The sequence below is a fragment of the Meles meles genome, chromosome 16 (genome assembly GCF_922984935.1).
Source record: "Meles meles chromosome 16, mMelMel3.1 paternal haplotype, whole genome shotgun sequence".
NCBI classification, from domain to species: Eukaryota; Metazoa; Chordata; class Mammalia; order Carnivora; family Mustelidae; genus Meles; species Meles meles.
Genome location: NC_060081.1, coordinates 23770101 through 23791928, shown reverse-complemented (window position 1 = coordinate 23791928; position 21828 = coordinate 23770101). Strand labels below are relative to the sequence as shown.

The following is a 21828-nucleotide window of genomic DNA, read 5'->3' as shown; positions in this document are numbered from 1 at the left end:
AATCTCTGATGAGAACACAGAACCATAAGCCATTTCTCTAGTGTGCAGCCTAAATTCACACTACCTGGGTGGCCAGAAAAAAACTCAAACTGACAATTTAATTTAAGTGATTCCAAACTCGGAGTGTCTACAGGAGCCTGAGAGAAGCAAATGCAAACCCTTTTTGGAGTGTCTCACACTGTTATCCCACAGATAAAGTTCCATGAAAATAAGGAGTTTTCAATAAAAATTAAATAACAGAAAAGGAAATAAAGCAGCAGAACCAGCAGTAACAACAGATAGCAGAAACAGACTTCCAAGGATTTTCAATACTAGAATTATCACACAAACTATAAAACAGCAATGGTTGGTATGGTTAAGGAAATAAAAAATAGGTGTGAAAATTTATTCAGGAAAAGTAAAAGACCATAAGAATGAACAAGTGGATATGAAAAAACAGAGCTTCTAGAAATGAAAAATATAACTAAAGTTAAAAATTGAAACAGATGGCAGCTACACTCATGATGAACAGCATAACGTACAGTTGTTGGATCACTATACTGTGTGCCTAAAACTAATGTAACATCATGTGTCAACAACACTAAGAAAAAAAAAAAAATTACACAGATGGATGTCAATTCTCCACAAATTAAACTGTAGAGCCAATTTAATCCCAATCAAAATCCCAGCAGGACCATTTGTAGAAACTGAAAGGCTGATTCTACAGTTTATGTAGAAGCATAAGAATCCTATAAAAGCCAAAACAATTTTGAAAAAGAAGAATGAAATGGAAGGATTTACACTATCTAATTTAATAACTGATTAGTGTTAAGACATACAAGATCAATTAAACAGAATAGACTCCAAAAATAAATTCACATGTATAAGGTCAGTTGATTTTTAATGAACATACCAAAAAGAAGCTCAATGGGGAAAGGAAAATCTTTCACAAATGGTACTGGAATAATCCAGTCATAAGCAAAAAAAGAAGTTCATACCATATATAAAAGTTAACTTTAAATGGGTTATAGACAAATCCCATACTAAATGTGCCTGCAAATAAATACTGAAATTACAGCTGATTAGTCTGTACCCATAGGTTTAAAACTAAAGATATATCAAAGATCGAAAATCTATAGTTCAAACAATAGATAACTAAAATATGGTGCAACCAAACAAGAGAATTAAAGAAGGAGGGAGGAAAGGAGAAGAAAGATGAGGAAGGAGAAAGAGAAGAGGAGGGTGGAAAGGGAAGAAATCAGGTGGCTCTACTGTTTACAAAACGCTACAGCTGGCAATAAAGACCTTCAGAAAGAAAGGGAAAAATCAGCATCCATTCTTTTTTCAAAACTACTCTCAAAACTAATTAACAGCTTTCTATTCTGTTTCTCTTACCTAAGCTGATTAAGGTTCTCTGGTTAATTTTTGGTTTCTTGGAGAATAAAAAAAGCTTCAAAGCAATCATAACCATAACTGAGATGATAATGAGGTTTTATGGTTTTACAAAGAAAAGTGAAAAGACTTAAAGAAAAGTTAGAGAAATAAAAACTTGAGGGAAGCCTGCATTTAAAAAAAAAAAAGAAAGAAAGAAAACAAAAAACCTTGATATTCTTGGACATATAAGAGATTTATATTTTCTACAAAAACTAATATGCTTTCTAATATTCTAGATTCAAGAATAATAAGAAACTCAAAAGCCATAAAGAAAAAGACAGATAAACCTTAAAAAAATAAAATTTGGGATTCTATACAAAATAAAGCTTGAATTTAAACACAAAATGGAGAGAATTTCTTGCATAATCTGCAAAAAATTGTTGTAACAAATGGATCAATAATTAATATAAAAAACATTTACAAAACATTATGAACCAGACAAAAACCTCCAACAGAAAAAAAATGAGCAAATGATACAAGCCAACCACAGATATACAAAGAAATCCAGAAATGGCCAGTGAGCATACAAAAATATATTTGCCTTCATTAAAAATAACAGCAAGTATATGCTAAGTTTTATTCTAAGTAATTTATAGATATTAACTCATTTAACCTCCACAATAATTCTCTATGATAGATACTATTATCATCCCCTTTTACAGATGATAAACCTGAAATACAGAGAGGTTAGGTAATTTGTCCAAGGTCACATAATTAGTTAAGAAGCAGTGCTGTTAGGATATCAATATGCAATTAAAACAAAAATGATAGAACAAACATGCATTGTAATAATACTCAAAGTCCCAGAAAAAGGGGAGTAGAGACACTGTAGATAAGAGTATTAATTGGCATAGTCATTCTGGAAGACAGCATAGCAATGTACTTCAAAAGCCCTACAGGGCGCCTGGGTGGCTCAGTGGGTTAAGCCGCTGCCTTCGGCTCAGGTCATGATCTCAGGGTCCTGGGATCGAGTCCCACATCAGGCTCTCTGCTCAGCAGGGAGCCTGCTTCCCTCCCTCTCTCTCTCTCTCTCTGCCTGCCTCTCTATCTACTTGTGATCTCTCTCTGTCAAATAAATAAATAAAACCTTAAAAAAAAAAAAAAAAGCCCTACAAATACGCAGTTTGAAAATTAATTTTCTCAAACAAGCAATAATTCATACAACCCAGGACAGTGCTTACATAGGGTGGAGTCTCTCCAAGGAAAAAACACACAAGAAGCCTAAAAGCTGGGAACAAGGACATTCATTTTGTTCTTCAAACTGTATATAGAGGTTCTATACTCTTTAGATCTATTTCACACTAAAAAGTGCTTTATTTTCTTCCCTTTTTATTGGGACTTTTATACACATTTGTAATATAAATATTTTTAAGTAAAGACATCCCAAATTAGCCAACATGCTGAGAAGAGGGAGAAATAGCATGGAAATAATCTCAGTAATAGATTGGGTTTGGTAATTAAGCACTTTGCAGTTCAGGAGCAGTGGTAAGTTACCTCTTAAACCTATAGCCCACTTCTTGGAATGGATCAAAGGCAATAAAGGTATGTGTAAAGATATAAGCACAAAAACATTCATTATAGTTTTGTGGGTAATGGTGATGATAAGAAAAAGCCAGCTGTCACACAATGAGGACTGACTAAAATACAAGATCATAGAAGAGTTTAACTGTAGTAATTTTAAACGACTTTGTGAAGTCCATCTATTGGCATGGGAATATAGTAAGTAGGGGAAATGCTGCAAAATATGTACAGTGTGTTTCTTTTTTTATAACACACACAGTCTAGAAATATGCTCCCAAATATAACTAACAATCAAGCTAACAGAAAAGCCTATCACTTGTCTGTGTTTTCCAATCTGCAATAATAATAAGTATTATTAACACCTTTAAAGAAATAATGTTTGTCTTTTAATTTTAAAGCAAAGGATTTTCATTAGCTTCATTCTTAGGCATTTTTCACAAAGGAATTAACCCTTTGAGGCTCAAGCAATTCAATTAAGTTAGACTCTGGAAGAGACAACTAATCTCAAGCAACAAAATTATTATTCCTTAAATTATATTTTCTATTAAATGATTCGTACCCTTCTGGAATAAAAGAAGAGAGAGGTCTCGTGTGTACTTTACAGACATCCAGCGCCAACCCCCTTTTCCTAATACGACTAGCCGTCCGCTTGTGCTTCAATGGCAAAGCCTGCTGGTCTACATCTAACCTCAAATCCACAACCCCATACCTCTCTCACAGCACCTGGTTCCTTTTCTCATTCCCTCATCACACATCACACCTCCTCAGGTCACTCTGTTACCTGATTCATTATCGTAATGAACTAGGGCATTGGGAAGCAAAATTATTTCTTTTCTCCTGTTTTCTATATTTGCCTGCTCAAACTCACTGGTATACTGCAGTTTTCAGGGCAGAAACATGAAGTGCAGGGTCTGAATTAACAGCACAAAATTTCCCTTTACCTTTGCTGCTCCCAGGTTGTTATGTGGTCTCATGTAATTCTACAGAATGCTCACATGCTGTGATTTCTAGAAAGTTTCCACTATCAGCATAAAGTGTGCCAACCATAGTTTGAAATACAAGATGGCAAACATTAAAGAGTTCTTTTAATTCTTTCAAAGTTCATTAAATAAATATGTAACTCTAACCATGTAATATTTTTATTTCAGAAATTATCATTTATCTTGGGTAAAATATAGCCTCTAATCTACCAAGTGCAAATTTCTCTATCAATGAAAAAAGAGAGAAAACGGTAAGTCATAGATTTACCAGAGCATTAAGCGGAGGGGAAATTTTCTACAGTTGTTCCATATTGTAATTCTGGTCAATAGCCTGAAAAGATTTATCTGGTTAAAAATAATTTAAAGCTTAATGTTTAAGAATCTAAATTAGTAAGTATTTGTTGAGATGGACCTATAAGTATGGATGTTATGTTTAATGGGAAGGAGGTAGAGATAAATAAAACATGATCCCTGATTTAAGAAGGTTTCAATTTGGGAGAAACTAGATACACCGCTCATAAGCATGTCTAAAAGGAGTTAGCCATTTCTACATTTCAATAAATTTTACCACTTCTACAAAACAAAAACACTAATTTTTTACAAAAGGAAAAACCAAGACAAAAGCAGAAAAAAAACCAAGTATAATAATTTAACATGAATGGAAACAAATATTTAGATATTCAAAAAATAAAATGAGTGCCTACTATGCACCAGAGGACGGAAAATACCGAATCATACTAGCACACTAGCACATTTAATAATTTAATGATCTGAAAGTTCTATTTATAAGCACTACAAATTTATATTAGATAAATATTTGTAGATATTTATATTAAATTAACATGAACAAGTTAAAAAAAATCAGACAAGTTGCCTGAAATAAACTGAATCAGCTACATTGGGTCCTCACGTTCTCAAAAGGACTGGATGCACGTGCACAGTTTCCAGGATAGGGAAGATCCACAGTACTCCCCAGACCAACCTGAACAAGAAGAGGAAGAGCGGGGGAAGAAAGCTGAGGTGGATTTTTCAATCTGGTCATTTCCTAACCACGGCCCTGTGGTACCTACGGCTTGTCCTTGACCTCCTAAATCCCTTTGGTTACCCTGCATTTGTTTTCCTGACATCTTGATTATACTCTTGGCATATGGAACACTACACTGAATACAAGGCCCTCCTCTTTCGGCCTACAAAGAATCTTGGGATTCTTCTTCCTGTGTTGGGTTTTGTTTGTTGATCCTGTGAGTCACATACTCTTCAGCTGACTTCTGGCAGTGGAAGATGGTGCTTGTGCACTCTTCCCAAGATATCAGCTATCGTAATTGTCTTCTGTCGTCGAATTAAACCCTTAAGAACTTAATATTCTACTGTAGCTTGAAAAAGGTAAGTGTGGGGGCACCTGGGTGGCTCAGTGGGTTAAGCATCTGCCTTTGCCTGTGGTCATGATCCCAGGGTTCTGGGATCGAGCCCCGTGTCGGGCTCCATGCTCAATGGGGAGCCAGCTTCTCCCTCTCCTGCTCTCCCTGTTTGTGCTATCTCTCTCTCTCTGTGTGTCAAATAAAAAAATAAAATCTAAAAAAAGGAAAAGAAAGAAAAGAAAAAGATAACCCTGGCTACCTGAGGTCCAAAGAGAAAATAAGGAAATGATGGTGAACAAAAGCAGAACTATGACAGATCTAGGGGTAGGGCTACAGAAATGGGTACAGAAAAGGGCTACAGAAATGCTAATCCAAAGCTATTCAGAAGTTAACTGGATGTCTATATAAAATGAAAGCTTGCGATGAAGACACGAACAAGAAAGGAATATCAGAAATGCTTCTAACTGGCAATACTTACCCTTGGCTGTCGGTTCTGAAAACCAACAATTTATAGGCCTCAGAACTTTGGAAGAAAAAAAGCTAAGTTATCTACAGTTTTACGTACTAGTTAATAATTAGAGCTCTCACACAAGGTACAGCCTAGAAAACCCCATGAAACCAAGTAAGCTAGCTTGCTATTTCTTTGAGAGTTTTCAGGATACTGAAACTCAAATTTCTCTAGGAGACAGACACTTTATGTCGTCCTACAAAGTACTTGTGAACAGCAAGAGGTGGTCTGCGGGCAAAGAAGATGCATATCATAAAAAGAGGAGAGAGAATTCATCACAGAAGGAACTGGAGAAGTTCCTTTGCCTCTCAAAGAAAACAAACGTTCCTAACATCCTTACCAGTAAACAACATCCAGTGGCGCAAAGTAATTTTTCATTATCAGGTCAGCAAAGTAAGCTTCTGTTTCCCGGCAGGCAGTTCCATTTCCAATCACCACTGTGCTGCAGCTTCAAGGGATAAACAAGATGAGAAATGGAATGAGCTCAAGGCATGCTTCTAAGTCAATCAGGAGAAAATGCACAAAATACACAAATACTATCACAGGATGATCTTATTCTCTCATATAGCCACACAACATCTCCACGATCTCACAATGGAGGGACAGACTTTTGTAGAATAAAGGACAATGCCCCTACATTTGGTATGGAGGCAACAGAGAAGTATTTTACTGTCATACCATCAAGAACAGTCAGCTTTCTTCCCATCTAGAAGGAACCAAATTTACAAATAGATAAGAAACTCTGAAGCATTCTATGCCATAATAAAGACATCATGACTGAATTACGTGACACAGTGCCAAATAATCCCTGAAGCTTCAAAGTACTATCACATCCACTCCTCGGATCCAACAAAAAGGAAGAAAGAACGGAGGGAGGAAGGGAGGGAAGGGAGGAAGAATGGGTGTGAGAGAGAGAGAGAGAAAGAGAGAGAAAGAAAGCCCAAATAAAAGAATTCAATGCTCATTTTTGCTCATATTACCACCTTTTGTTTAGCGAAGGCGGCACAGGAAGGGAGAAGCATCCCTCCAGAGTCTCCAAATGTATAGAGTTCTCCAGCAATTTGCCCCAGCATTGTTTTACATGATTCCTTCTCTCTCACCAAGGCACTTCCCTTAATCCCTCCCTCCAAATTAGGAGCTTCAAAGGTATCTCTGATTGGCTGAGCCAGTGAAGTACTCAAAAGGTTACTTATTTTCATACTTGAAATTCAGCAAAAGCCTCTTTATTTTCTCTGCCTCTCGGAAGCCTTGTCCACAATGCAAGTAAACCACATCGGTATGAAGTATCTGACCTTAGAGAAAACAAAAACAATAAGCCATTTTGTAAGAAATCACAAAACACAACACAAAGATGATTTGATTAAGTAATTTATACTAGAAAAGGGAACTCCTTTGTCTTAAAAATGCAGGATGAATCATTCATATTCACTAAATCAGATTCTTCCAAAGCACTCTGAAATTTTGTTACTTCTGAAGTTATAAAGACACTTTGCTACTTATCATTATTAACTAAATTATATGCCATGATACCTAAAAGAGAAATGGTTTTTAATAACACATAACACTGAGCTAACATTTACTGAATATGTATCAAATGCCAGACAATGCTGTAATACTATTCTATGGTACAACTATGGGTTGTAGATACCTGCATTTCTTTCCCTGCATAATTCTTAAGCTGCATATTTATGACTTGGGTGTTTCTCTATATTATATTATATTTCAGTGAAAAATAATTTCAACATTTGAGGGTAACAACCTCAAGAACAGAAATAATAAGCTAAGTGACCAACTTAGGAAGCTATGAAAAGAACAAGAGAATAATCTTAAAGAAAGCAGAAGGAAGGAATTAATGAAGTTAAAAGCAGAAATTAACAAAATAGAAAATTGTATGTGTAATGAAGAGGATTGGTAAAGTTTAAAGTTAAAAATCACTTAAGAAAAACATATACTTTTAACAATACCAATCAAGAAAAAGAAAGAAGATATAGATAAATAAAAAAGATAGAAATAAATCATAATAGAAATGAAAAGAGGATACAACTAGAGCTTCAGCACAGATTAAAAAGATATAAAGACAAAAAAATAATAAAATTTAAAAAAAGATATAAAGACTATTATGAACAATTTCATGTTAATTTAAATGTTGGAATGGATAAATTCTTGGAAATGTCTTACCAAACAGACTGAAGATACATACATATATATGTGGGAGTGCATACAGTATTTTTAAAAAGTCATCCTGTAAGTAATACAAATAATATCAGATCCAAATACAAATAAGTATGGTATCTCAACAGATGCAGGAAAAGACATTGTAAAATATGCTTCCCACTTACTGTAAAAATGTAGAGCATAATAAAAAAAGAGCAACTAGGACAGCCAAACCAAAAACCCAAGGCTATCTGTAGCAAAGTATTCCACAAAACTCAAAAGATGATCAAGAGGGAACAATGCAACTACCAAGACCTACATGCACTGGCACTTTTGTGGGAGCAAGAAGAGACAAGCAATGAAGTATCTCATAGACCAGAAAATATCAAAAGGTATTTCCCTGTAGTGTGGGAAAGACCTCTGCATACTACAATTTATAAGTCAGTAGAAAGTCTGCCCATTGAGTTTTGGAAGGATTGGAAAACTTTGGTCTCTATGAACTCGTGAAACCCAGGCAGAATATCCTTTTTAAGACAAAAACCCCAAATGAGAAATTGTTGGGAATCATATCCCCCCTGAGTAAGATAAGGATAAAATGGTCAAAGGAGAAGAAGTCCAGGTAAAATGGAGAAAGCACCAGGAAAATAGATTCGAGAAAGTAGAAGGCTATCTCTTTATTCATAGAGATACTACAGTGCTTCCCCCCCAACACCAGTAATTTGGGGAAAAAAGAAGGGACAGTTCTAGAGATATATAGCTAGAAAATCTTTCCTGACCTGGTCTTCTACCCTAAAAGCTGGGGAAAATGTATTTTACATAAACCTAAGCAACAGAAAAGGATGATGGTCAAATTCCATATAGAATGAATATTTTTTAAAACAGTAAGTTAAGGGGTGCCTGGGTGGCTCAGTTGGGTAAGCTGCTGCCTTCAGCTCAGGTCATGATCCCAGGGTCCTGGGATCGAGCCCCATATCGGGCTCTCTGCTCAGCAAGGAGCCTGCTTCTCCCCTTCTCTCTCTCTCTGCCTGCCTCTCTGCCTACTTGTGATCTCTGTCTGTCAAATAAATAAACAAAATCTTTAAAAAAAACAAAACAAAACAAAAAAAACCCCAGTAAGTTAAAAAAAAGACTAGTATGTCCTTACAGAAAGATGTGTTCACAAAACGCAGAGAAAAAATTGTAACTTAAAGAATGAGCTACCAAAAAAAAAAAAAAAAGAAAGAAAGAAAATGAGAATAACATAAATCAGAATTAGAAAACCCCAGAAATAACATGTGAGAACTCAAAACTGAATTAGACATGAAAGTTATTTCAGGAGCACCTAGGTGGCTCAGTCAGTTAAGCATCTGCCATCAGCCCAGGTCATGATCCCAGAGTCCTGGGATCGAGTCCCCTATCAGCCTCCCGCTCTGTGGGAAGCCAGCTTCTCTCTCTCTCCCTCTGCCCCTACTCCAAGCTTGTGCTCTTTCTCATGCTCTCTTTCAAATAAATAAAATCGTTTAAAAAAAATCAAAGTTATTTCAGAAAGAAAAACTAAACCAAAAGAAACAAGGAACAAATAAATGTAATAGTATATATTATTGTATATAATATATATGTAATAAATAATAACATATAGTAATAGTCCATAATATAATAATATAAAAATAATAAATAAGAGAACTTTAAGGTAAAAATAAGGAAAATATAAAAGCTCAAAAAAATTGAAAGTGATAAAATTCATTAGAGAACTGAAATCTATTTTTTGTAGGTACCAAACTTGACAACACCGTAATTTAAATAAGGAACTCAATGGATAGCTTTAATTGCAGATCAGACATAGCAGAATAGAGGCTTAATTAATATAAAGACAAACAATATAAAATAGAACAAAAGAATGAAAAACAGAAAAAGAGGAAATTGAAAGGTCTAATATATATGTAACTGGAATTCCAGAAAGAAATACCAAGAAGCTCCACAAATCCCAAGCAGAATTCATATAAAAAAACCTCAGAAAACCAAACACACAACACACACACATACATAAAACACACAACCAAACACAGAGCTAAGCACATCATAAGAAAACCCTGAAAACCAAAATAGAAAATCTTAGCAGCCTTAGGAAAAAAGAAATCATTACCTTCAAAAGAGCAATAATAAGGTTTTTGTTTGAGTTCTCATTCTCAACAAAAAGTGTAGTAGCCAGAGGGGGAAAGAACACAAACAAAAAATGAAATGACACCTATAAAGTACTGAAAATAACTGCTAGTCATGAATTCTATACCCAGCAAAAATATCCTTCATAAATGAGGGCAAATCAGAAACATTTTAGGCAAAAACTAACACAATTTCTCACCAGCTGACTCCATATTAAATGTAAAAGGTTAGAGGATCAAGCAGAGAAAATAATCTCAAATGTAGACATAGAAATGCAGCAAGAAATGAAGGGCAATAGAAAGGGTAGATAGTAAATAAGGGGGAAAATGCTGGGCAAAACAAAAATGTCTGGTAATTAAAATACAGAGTTAAAATGCATCATATATAATACATTATAATAAATAGAAGTTGATGGGGAATAGTTTTTCAAGCTTGAGCCTAGTTAATCTTCAATATCTCCACTGTGACACAGGGAAAGGCACGGTATAAATGATAGAACATGTTGAGATTTTTGATCAACAAATAAGACAAATACGAAATTTGATTTTCTAGTTCCCACACTACCGTGTGTGAGAAAACCATTTTCTGAGCCTCAAAAATTAACATTATTTCAAATCCTCACAATATGTATATTGTGAAACTTAGGACCAACCAAACAACTTTTCATTGAAGAGCTGAAAGATGTACTTACTGGTAGGAGAAATTATAGCCAATTTGCAACCATGTTTGTAACCAGGATCCACGCCCATCAAGGTGCGCCCTGGGACAGGGCTTGTTAAAAGCAGCTGACGAAGGTTCCGTCCAAACATCATTACTGATTCCTTCTCTGCATCTGATGTTAGTTTGGCTCTTTAGAAACCAAAAAATAAAAGGAAAAATAGAAAGTATTCAGTTTTTTCATTCACCTCAAGTTTCTTCCTGCAAAGAACAGAATTCTTTCCATACACTTATTCCTCACAGGAGTAACTTTTATAACAAAATAAAGGAGAAAAGATCATATATAAAATTATACTGAGTCTATTTTTGCTAACGGCAATAATACATGAAACCACAAACAATTCTGAAGCAAATCTCAGTGTGTCATACCTGTATTCCTTTTCTATCTGCCCTTTATATACAAAATCTATATGTATAAATATCTGTGTATGTGAGAGAAACAAAGTATATAAAGATCTGGACATCATATAACAAGTCAAGTTAAAGTTTATTAGCTGATTAAAAATATAAACACAAAATTAGTGATAAAGTATTGAATCCTAAGTAGTCTCTTCCATCAGTATTTAGCTTTACACTTTTACCTATACAAATCACAATGTCATCTTCTTACTCTGTTCAGTTCTCCACACTGAGCCCCCACCTTGTCATTGTCACAGAGATGTGACATGACCAAGGATATTAGTAATCAGTCCAGAACCATGCCTCATGCATACAATTTCCCAGGTTTTCTCCAGAGAAGTTATTAGAATTCTAATTTTAAAACTTTTTTTAGGATAAAAATGTATGTCTATAAAGGAATTAAAGGCATTTAGAAACTAAATTGTAACACCATTCACTTTTTTTTTAAGTATTTATTTATTTAAGTAATCACTACACACAATGTGGTGCTCGAACTCAAGACCCAGAGATTAAGAGTCACACACTTTTCTGACTGAGCCAGTCAGGTGCCCCTTAACACCATTCATCTTCTTAACAAAAGCTCTTAACAGATCTCCTGAAATTCTTATGAATTTTATAAGAAGACATAGAAAGTATGCCTTCTCACTTAGAACAGGTAAAGACATTTATGCCATGGTCACAAGAAAACTGACAGTACAAAAACCATTCAAAGTACATTTCATATCAGTGCTGGGGTAAATTATCTATATATCTGAAGGCACACACAGCTAACTAAAGTCTGCTTTTTTTGTCTGAGTCAGTTTCTTAAGGCTTCCTCTCATATTTTCATTTCATTCTCCCACATTCGGCCAAGCAACATGAAAAGTATCATGATAGGTATTTCTGAATCTTCACTTTTAACTTTATAAAGCAAATGTTTGTTGTCAGTCTTATATAAAATACCCTGATCAGTGTGAGATACAAAGCTGAAAGACAAGATCCCTGCTCTGAACATGATTGCAGAGTGGAAGAAACAGCAAAATAACCAGGTAAGTATAAACAGAGGTTAAGTGCGATGCTAATGAGAACATATGGGAAGGACAATAAACCGCAAACTCTCTAAAGGAGACTTCTACTCAGGTGAATCAAGAAGAGTAAGTAAGAGTTAAGCCAACAAAGGCAGGGAGAATAGAATGAAGGCATAGAGAAAATGTTGCAGGCAATGGAAGTACCATACATTAATGACTCATGACTCATTATAGAAAAAGCAAGTAATTTCATATGCTAAAGTAAAAAGAAATACCAAGACATAAGGCTGTAGAGCCAAAATGAAATCAGACCACAAAAGGCTATGCGTGGTCTTCTAAAGAGCTTGGATTTAATCCTAAAGACCAAGAAGAGCCACTGGAGAATTCTAAGTAGAAGAGTCTGAAATAATCAGACGGGAGTTTAAGGATGGCGATGTGAAAGGTATAGTATGGCAAAACAAGACAGAGATCATCTGTGACACTAGAACAGTAATCCAGACAAGAAATTATCATACCCTAAACTAAAACAGTAACTACAGACATCAAGAAGCGGCAAAATTCAAGGTATAATAAAGGATGGGAAAATAGGCAGCACTTGGTAACTGACAACATAGAACTGATGAAAGAGGTAGATGTGAAAAACAACACAAGGATGAATCATCTTGTTATAGAAATAAGAAATCCAAAGTAGACTGCATAGGATATAGTCAATTGAATCAAATGTCTGCAAAATAATAGAGTCTGTATGGTTGTTTTAAGTACTCACACATGAATGGAGAAAAGTCTGGTTAACAGTGATTATCTTTAGGATGTGAAATTTTGTGGGTATTTTTCCTTAGTGTTTTACTGATTCTTTCAATTTTTCTACATTAGGACAAATTTCTTTTTAATTAGAGAATCGAAGTAATTTTCTTTAAAGAAAAATCAATTGGGAGTTTTCTCCCTCAATTGGTGTTTAGGTAATTATAAGTATTTCTATCAAGAGACACATCTGTAGATAGCATCTGCAAACTGACTTACAGACTAAAATAAGATATATTTTTTTTAACTAAAGGCATTTTAGAAAAAGAGAAGAAAAGTGCTCTTGTTTGCTCACTGCTAAAAGACGTCAAAGAAGGATTAAACATTAAACAATCCCACACCAAATCGCTTACATCAGATCACAGTGAAGTCATTCCAGAGGCAGTGAAGCTCCTCAGGTCAAATGTATACAAAACTGTCAAAAGTACCACCGGGGTCGGGGTTGGGGGGGTGGGTGGGAAGCACCACTGGACATTATATGCTCCACGAAAAACCAAGATAAAGAAAAACAAGAGGAAACAAAATTTTGAATAAGGTAACCATCTCTTTTTCATTATGAACAAAATCCCTTATTTTTAAATTTTATGCCCCAGCACTCAAAAGCAAGAGATGTTACCTCACGCAGACTTGAAACGAAATAGGATTTGAATAGAAACAATATTAAGGGACAACTGAGCTATGAAGGATGAATCAAGAGAATGAATGACTTTGATAAAAAGAAGCCTGTCAAAGAAGCTTTGTGTTTTTTTTATAGTACCTCCTCAGTCCCTGTTGTCAACACCTCCAAAGTCAATGGCCAAGTCCAGTAAAAGAAAAATAGGCAAACATTATAAAAGCTGCTATCGATTCTCACAGGCTTGAAGAGATGGCTAGAAATCTAGAGTCCTCAAGTAACTCTTGCTAAAATCCGTGTAAGAGAAAATGAAGAAAGTCTGGAACACAGAGGAAGGAATATATCAGGGAATGGCTAGTTTGAAGATTGACTACAAAGACAAAGGCTAGAGATAAGCAGGAAAGAGGGTTTTTGTCTCCTCAATTTCTTTCCATCTCTTACCCTACAAAACCCCACAATCTGCACCTCAGCTCTTTTGCAGTTCTTCTTTGTAACTCTTAGTCTTTCCAATAGTCCATTTAGATTATCACTTTTTTTTTTAAAGATTTTATTTATTTATTTGACAGACAGAGATCACAAGTAGGCAGAGAGGCAGAGAGAGAGAGAGGAGGAAGCAGGCTCCCTGCTGAGCAGAGAGCCCAATGCACGGCTCGATCCAGAACCCTGGGATCATGACCTGAGCAGAAGGCAGAGGCTTTAATCCACTGAGCCACACAGGCGCCTCGAGATGGTCACCTTAATCATCTCCTCTAATATGTGCTCATCACTGCTGATAGTTATTCACCTACATAACTCCCACTTAGAATTAGAAACATATATTAGCTTTCTCTCTTCCTAGGAATAAATTCATAGTAATAAATTTATCATGTGACCCACTGAGCACATGATGAATTTCTCATGCTGTTTTGGCTCTCTTACCTCCAAAAACTGCTTCCAACTAAATTCTCCATCAACTTCCTAGTTTATTACCCCAAGATAAACCTCTCATCAATAAAACCATTCGTTTGTCTTGGCTGTCAAACTGCAAAACTGGTACTATAGGACTGGAAGGGGTACACATTAACTGGTCAAGATTTGAAAAGTAAACTGTAATTAAGACCTCTGTTTTGTGGTTTACGCATGTGAATGCCTCTACAGACTGAAATCTAGGCTTAACTATATAATTGCTTTGCGATCCTGATTCAGTTCTTTGGATGGGTTAGTGGGTCAACTAATATTTACATCAGGCTTTAATGAGTCTATTACCATAAATAATAATAAACAGTGCATAAAATTAACTACGACAAGATACGTACCTAAACTCTCTACAGAGGAGAGGATAAATAAGGCGTTTGAAAGAATCATCGAGTGAATTGTGTAAGATCTTCATTAACTCTGGTCTTGCAAAGCCACGTGGTCTCCACCTGCAAAAAAGAAAAGCCTACATGTAGTAATAATAAGATCATGAAAGGACTCCTGGAAGAGGGGAGAGGAAGTGGAACAGAAAAGGGGGAAAAACTTTATTGAAGCCAAAGTAACATAATCTGTGAGGAAAGACTGTAATGTCTGGAAATTATTACTATGACATCTGGAGTTCTTATTTTTAAAAACCTGGTAACCACAGTCACATAGAAAACTTAAGGGAGGAAAAACCTTTCTTCTTCTGGGAAAAGTCTCCAGACTGTTATTAATGGTGAAAATCTTAAGACATAAGAAAGTCACCAGAAAACAACAAACACAGTGCTATTAACTAAATTATATCCCCTAAAATTAGCATGTTGAAGCCCCAAACCCCAATGACATTATATTTGGAGATGGGGCCTTAGGGAGATAATTAGGATTAGAGGTATCCTGACAGGGCCATCATGATGGGATTAGTGCCCTTAGAAGAAAGGATCAGAGACCCCACCCTCTCTTGATCCCCGTCTCTGCCAGCCGGGTGAGGACACAGTAAGAAGGCAGAAGTCCACACACCAAGAAAAGGGTTCTCACCAGGAACCGAATCAGCATGTACCTTGACCTTGGACTTTATGACCTCTAGAACTAGGAGTTAATAAATTTCTGTTTAAGCTGCTCAGTCTATGGTATTTTGTTATGGTAGCAAAGCTAAGACAACATGTAACCTTCTTTGCCTATTCCTTGATCTCTTCCTGAATTAAAGCAAACTGAGCAAAGGAGGAACTCTACTTTAACCCTTGCCTCTTGCCTTCCTTAGCAGAACTCATTCTACTCCTCAGGCTGCAGTGCTCTATAACGCAGTGTATCTGAATGCATGCCGATGGATATAAATGTCGGAGAACTGAATGGTAGTGGGCACTGGATAAAGAACAGTAAGAAAAACACAAGCCAGAAAGGACAAATTTAGTCCAAGCCCTTCCATGTTTCCATCTATCTAGAGCATCTCTGCCCTTGCCCTCATGACCCTTGAGAAACCATTAATAAAATACCTATTTTATAAATCACAATAAAATAAACCATTAATATACCCTTGGGACACTGTCATCTCTCTTACTTATTTTGGGTAGGAAATTAAGTTTCAGTGGACAAACATTTAAGCAACGTTTCATAGTAACAACTAACTGAATCCTTGCCACAGAAGGTTATTATCTGAGTAGAACAGTTTTTTAAATTTGAATGAAAGTGCTTTCAGGATATACATCCTTCCACTCAAATCCCTGCTACTCCCTACTGTCACCTTCTCCCGAAAGCATGATGGTTAGGAAGGAGTAGATGATTCAGACATCCATTATTAACATTACAATTAATACTACTGTTGTTACTGTTATTGCTGTTATTATTAATTTGGAGAGCCCAATGTCATGAAAGACGTCCCAGAAGAAACATGTGAGATGGGTTTTAAAAAATGAATTGTGCTTTATCAAACAAGACCCCCCCCCCAAAAAAAAAGCATACCGGTAAGAAACCACAGCACATGGAAAAGCATACAGGCATGAAAGAACATAATGAGTCCTTTCAAGTAGATTAGTACTGCTAGAGTATAATTGTCAGGATCAGGTGGGAGGAAGATGGGGCTAGAAAATATGGCAGTGGCCAGATCATTAAAGGTCTTATACAGCATGCTATGGAACTTGTCAAGTTAGGAGAGAACACAGTCCTGGGTCATGGGACAATATGCCTGGAAGATAATCCTTAGAGGCTAGAAGACCCTAATGGAGTGATTTTTTTTTTTTTAAGATTTTATTTATTTATTTGACAGAGATCACAAGTAGGCAGAGAGGCAGGCAGAGAGAGAGAGGGGGAAGCAGGCTCTCTGCTGAGTAGAGAGCCTGATGTAGAGTTCAATCCCAGGACCTGAGCCAAAGGCAGAGGCTTAACCCACTGAGCCACCCAGGTGCCCCTGGAGTATTTTTTTAATGTACTGTATGTATTGGATATCTGCTGGGGGTCATGCCCTTGAAGACCACACTTAGGTTCCCCCATTGCTAGTAGGAGAAACACAGAAATCCTTAATATTGTTTGCCCAATCCCTCTGGAAGGTTCAATAGTTTTTCACAAACCTAGCTCCTGCCCCCACATCTACTCTGGGTTCCTTCCAAATAATTCCCTATATTGCAGCCAGAGTGATCTTAAAATACAAACTGATCATGACAATCCTCTGTTTAAACCCTTTATTGGCTTTTCATTACTCTTAAGAATAAAATCATTACCCTGTCTAGAAAATTAAGTATGATCTGATCCATGCCTACAAGTCAATCCTCATTTCTTGTTGTTTCCTGTTCATCTCCTTCTGTCTCTGACCTACACATGCACAAAACCCAGACTACATTAGGGCTCCCTGTTACAAACTCATGAAACACTGCACTTCCCCTTTATAATACTTTAACTATTTGTTCAGGGTCTTCTCCATTAAACTACATTGTCACCAAGACAAGCAACATATTTGTCTGGTTTATAGGTGAATCTCCAGCAACTGGCATAAACCTGAGTAAATAAATACATGAGAAAGGTGGAAGGTGGAAGAAGTAGGGACAAAGACAGTAAAACAAAAAAGAGGAGGAGGAAGAAGAAAAGATTTGAGTGAGTATCTCCAGTCATTCAAATGTGTTTAAAAAATGAAAACAATTCCTTGAGAATGGTTCTTTGGTTCCCAGAAGTATTTTAGCTGGCTCTTGTTGTAGTTCTTTAGTCCCATAGAAGAGTTTCTTCAATTATCTATATGAAGAGAAACTTCTAGAATGTAACCGAAACTTGTATCACTATACCATAGTAATGTATAGTATTATAGCATAAGTCACATAATATTAACAATTCAATTGGAGGAGAACTGAATAAAATAAAATATAGATGAGCCAAGAAAAACCATTTAAATCTCTGCAAGGAAATCATTCCTTAACATTTACTTAGTGTGAAGGTAACAGTTTAAAGCCTAACTAATAAGTGCCTTAACTACAGACTCTGATACTGTGTATTATGAACATTCATAGGAAAATAAGATAAAAGTTGTCTCCAATTTACTGTGATCTATTTACAAAAGCCATTTTTAAAAAGGAGTTTTATACAGCAATTCCACTACTTTGTAGTAACAAGATACCACTGAAGCCTACACAATTACATGGAATATCATTTAATTCTCTTAAATCTGTGAAAAGGTATTACTCATCACTTTGACAATAAGGAAACTGAAAGAAATTAAGTAATGTGCTCACAGTCACAAGAATAAGAAGTCATATAACTGGAACTCAAACTTAGATATATCCGTTTCTAGGATTTTGTTCTTTTTATGAAACTCTCTTGGAACTTTATCATATTTTAAATTAAAATTATCTAATTTCTTTATACAATTGTTTAAATCTATGACTTCTTTTAGGTATTTGTTTCCTTTTTATTTTTTTTTTTTAAAGATTTTATTTATTTATCAGAGAGAGATAGAGAGAGAAAGATCACAAGTAGGCAGAGAGGTAGGTTGAGGCAGAGGGAGAAGCAGGCTCCCCGCCGAGCAAGGAGCCCGACATGGGACTTGATCCCAGGACGCTAGGATCATGACCTGAGCCGAAGGCAGCTGCCCAACCAACTGAGCCACCCAGGCGTCCCTCCTTTTTATTTTTAATGAAATTTATTTGTTTACACAAGAAATAAGCATTCATTTAAAGAAAACTCTACAGGGGATTATACAACAGAAAATTAAAATCTCACACAAGAGCTATGAAATAGATCATCTGTATTTTTTTTTATAGATCATCTGTATTTTTTCAAAAATTTTCTTACACATACATAGACCTATTTTTTACCATTAACGAGACCATTCTATAAATACCAATTATAAACTGTCTTTTTACTTAATAAGACATATTAATATCTCAATTTTAGCTCTATCTCAACTTTCTTAACATGGCTGCACAGAATTCCACTGAATAGATATAACATAATTGGTTTATATGGCTTATACAATTTATGTACTGACTAATATTGACATAGTTGTTTCACTTGATGGGTCCTCAGTTAGCATTATTTGGTCATTAAACAAGCTGATCCTTCATGGAATTGGGTTTTGGCAAACTGGTTTCCAATCAATTGATGAAAAGAACGATATTGGACAAGAGAGTTAACTTCCAAAAAATATAGCATTTGTTCCTCCCAAAGAAAAATTCATCCACCTCTTCAGAGAGCTTTCCAGCAACCTCCCTAAATTAAGGTTACACAGAACTAGCTTGGGAGGGGCATACCCCAAATCTACATGCCCTAACTTCTAGGCAAGCCTTTTTACCTTTGCATCAATTTTCTCATTGGTCAAATGGCAGCTACAAATCTGCTCTACTCACTGAACAGATTGTTGTAAGGATCAAATACACTCTGAAAAGTTAAAACTAAAAGTTTGGAGTTCTATACAAATCTGTAGTGCTATTTTAAAATGTTCCCTTAGCAAATGAAAAAGGATATTAAGTTATATGTTTGGACAATTCTCTGAAATATCCAATAAACTTAATGTTTGTTTCAATCATCCTTAATGTGCAAAACTTTTTAAGTAAATTGCATATACTACGTTTAGAGACTTATGTTGTCATATCTAATAAATTATATTCTTGTTTCAATTATCCTTAATGATCAAAAGATTACAGATATGCCATATGCACTATGTTTTTGTTAATTTAGCTTTTCATAAGAGAAAACACTCTGTATAAGGTTCGAATGGTACAAAAAAGTATTAACATAAAAGTCCCTTTCCCGAGAGATAACCACTATTAATAATTTATTTTAATATTTAATATATCCTATTTCCTATTTAAACATACACAACATTTCTACTATTTTAATGTAAAAAGGACACATATTCATTGTCTGTCAGTATTCTGTTAAACAAAATGGACAATTTCCCATATCAGTACATATAGGTCTCAGTATGGTATGTTAGAAATGGAAGACAGAAAATTCTGTAAATATCTATGAACAGACCTGTTTTGGATGCACCACCTGCAGAATTCATTCTTTATTCCATCAGAAATGTTGACTTTGACAGTCAGTATCTTCAAATTTTCTCCACGGTTAATTGCCAGAATCTGAATGCACACATATATAGCAAAGACTGATGATCCACTAAATAGGTAAATGGTCAATTTAACCAGTCAACATTGGTGAAATAAACAGAGCGGCTATCCAGCCTACAGCTGTATCAATTTTTTATTAATTTATTTACCAAACATGTATTTAAAAATAATCATTTCTTTAAGCTTTTTTCAAAAAGTCTTTTTTTAAATAAAATACAGGTACAAAGCCTATGACATTCACAGGAAGAGACTTTGGTGATCTAAAAATCTTCTCAGATTTGATTAATCAAAAATTTTTGATCACCTGGAGTTACAAATTTTTCTTTCTATATTTGTGAGAATATATTGCTAAGATAAGGATGCATGCAAATTCCCAAGTGGAATAATAACTACTAACTGTTGTCATTTATTAAGCATTTACTAATTGTGAGGTCTATCTCAGCCCTTTAAATACTTATCTAATTTAACTTTCAAAGCTAACAGGGGGATATATATTATCTTTACTTTACATATTAATTTTTTTAAACTAATTTATCCCAAATAACAAAGATAACAAGTTAAATAAAAATTTAATATCAGATCAGGTTGTCTGTCTCTTAAGCAAATGCCTTAAGATACATTAAAAACATTTCTTTAAAGAAGCGTACACAAACCCAAAGCGAGTAGAATAAAGGAAAAATAAAGAACATAGGAAAAATTAAGAATAGAAAAACAACAAAATAATGCTAGCAAAACCAAAAATTTTCTTTGAAAATATCACAAAATTGAAAAGCCTTTCATTAAACCAAGAAAAAAGGGGGGAGCTTTCCAATTACCAAAATCAAAAATACGAGGGGCCATAACTATGGAAGTTATAGAAATAAAAAGGATCATAAGAATACTATGAACAACATATGTCAAATTATATCACTTAAATAATATGGAAAAATTCTTAAAAAGACAGTCTGCCAAAAAGAATAAAACAGAAACAGAAAACCTGAAAAGATCTACAATAAGTAAAGAAGACTAAATTAGTAATTTAAAATTTTCCCACAAGAAAATGTCCAAGCCCAGATGGCTTCACCCCAGAATTCTAGCAACCATTTAAAAAATTAACATCAATTATTCCAAAATATACCATAGAAGAAAAAGGTTCTCAACTCCATTTACCCTGATACTCAAACCAGACAAGAACATTGCAAAAATGAAAACCATTCTCTCTTATGAATACAAATATAAAAATCCTGAATAAAAAAAGTAAACCAAATCCATAATTATATAAAAGGGATTACACGATAGGACTAAGAGGGACTTTTTCCAGGAATAAAAGGCTAGTTTAACACCCAAAAATCAATTAACATGATATATCATACCAATAAAAAAGAAAAATCATACAGTCTTCTTACACAATAGATGCAGAAAGAATATCTGACAAAATTCCAGGTTTGTTCACAACAAAACACTCAACAAACTATAAATAGAAAACAACTTCTTCAATGTGATAAAGATCACATACAAAAACCCCACAGATAGTATCATATTTATGGTGAAAGACTGGATACTTTCCCTCTAAAATAACAAAGGTCTCCTTTTGCCACTTCTATTCAACATCGTACTGGAGATTATAGCCAGGGCAATTAGACAAGAAAAAGAAATAGAAGATATCTAGATTGAAAAGAAAGAAAACTATCCCAATTTGCATATAATATGACTTTACATATGGAGAACCCTAAGGAATTCACTATAGAACTATTAGA

General features: G+C 35.0%; 1 protein-coding gene across 3 annotated transcripts in view; it reads right to left on the bottom strand.

Annotated features, from left to right (window-relative positions):
• Positions 1 to 21828, bottom strand: part of SRBD1 (S1 RNA binding domain 1) — a 203397-nt gene that overhangs the window by 138898 nt on the left and 42671 nt on the right. For all 3 annotated transcript variants that reach the window (XM_045981714.1, XM_045981717.1, XM_045981715.1), the window contains exons 10-14: positions 20001 to 20104; positions 14906 to 15013; positions 10765 to 10922; positions 6982 to 7072; positions 6121 to 6228 (exon numbers count right to left, since the gene is read on the bottom strand). In XM_045981714.1, the coding sequence (XP_045837670.1) occupies positions 6121 to 6228; positions 6982 to 7072; positions 10765 to 10922; positions 14906 to 15013; positions 20001 to 20104 (569 nt within the window). The remainder of the gene's footprint in view (positions 1 to 6120; positions 6229 to 6981; positions 7073 to 10764; positions 10923 to 14905; positions 15014 to 20000; positions 20105 to 21828) is intronic.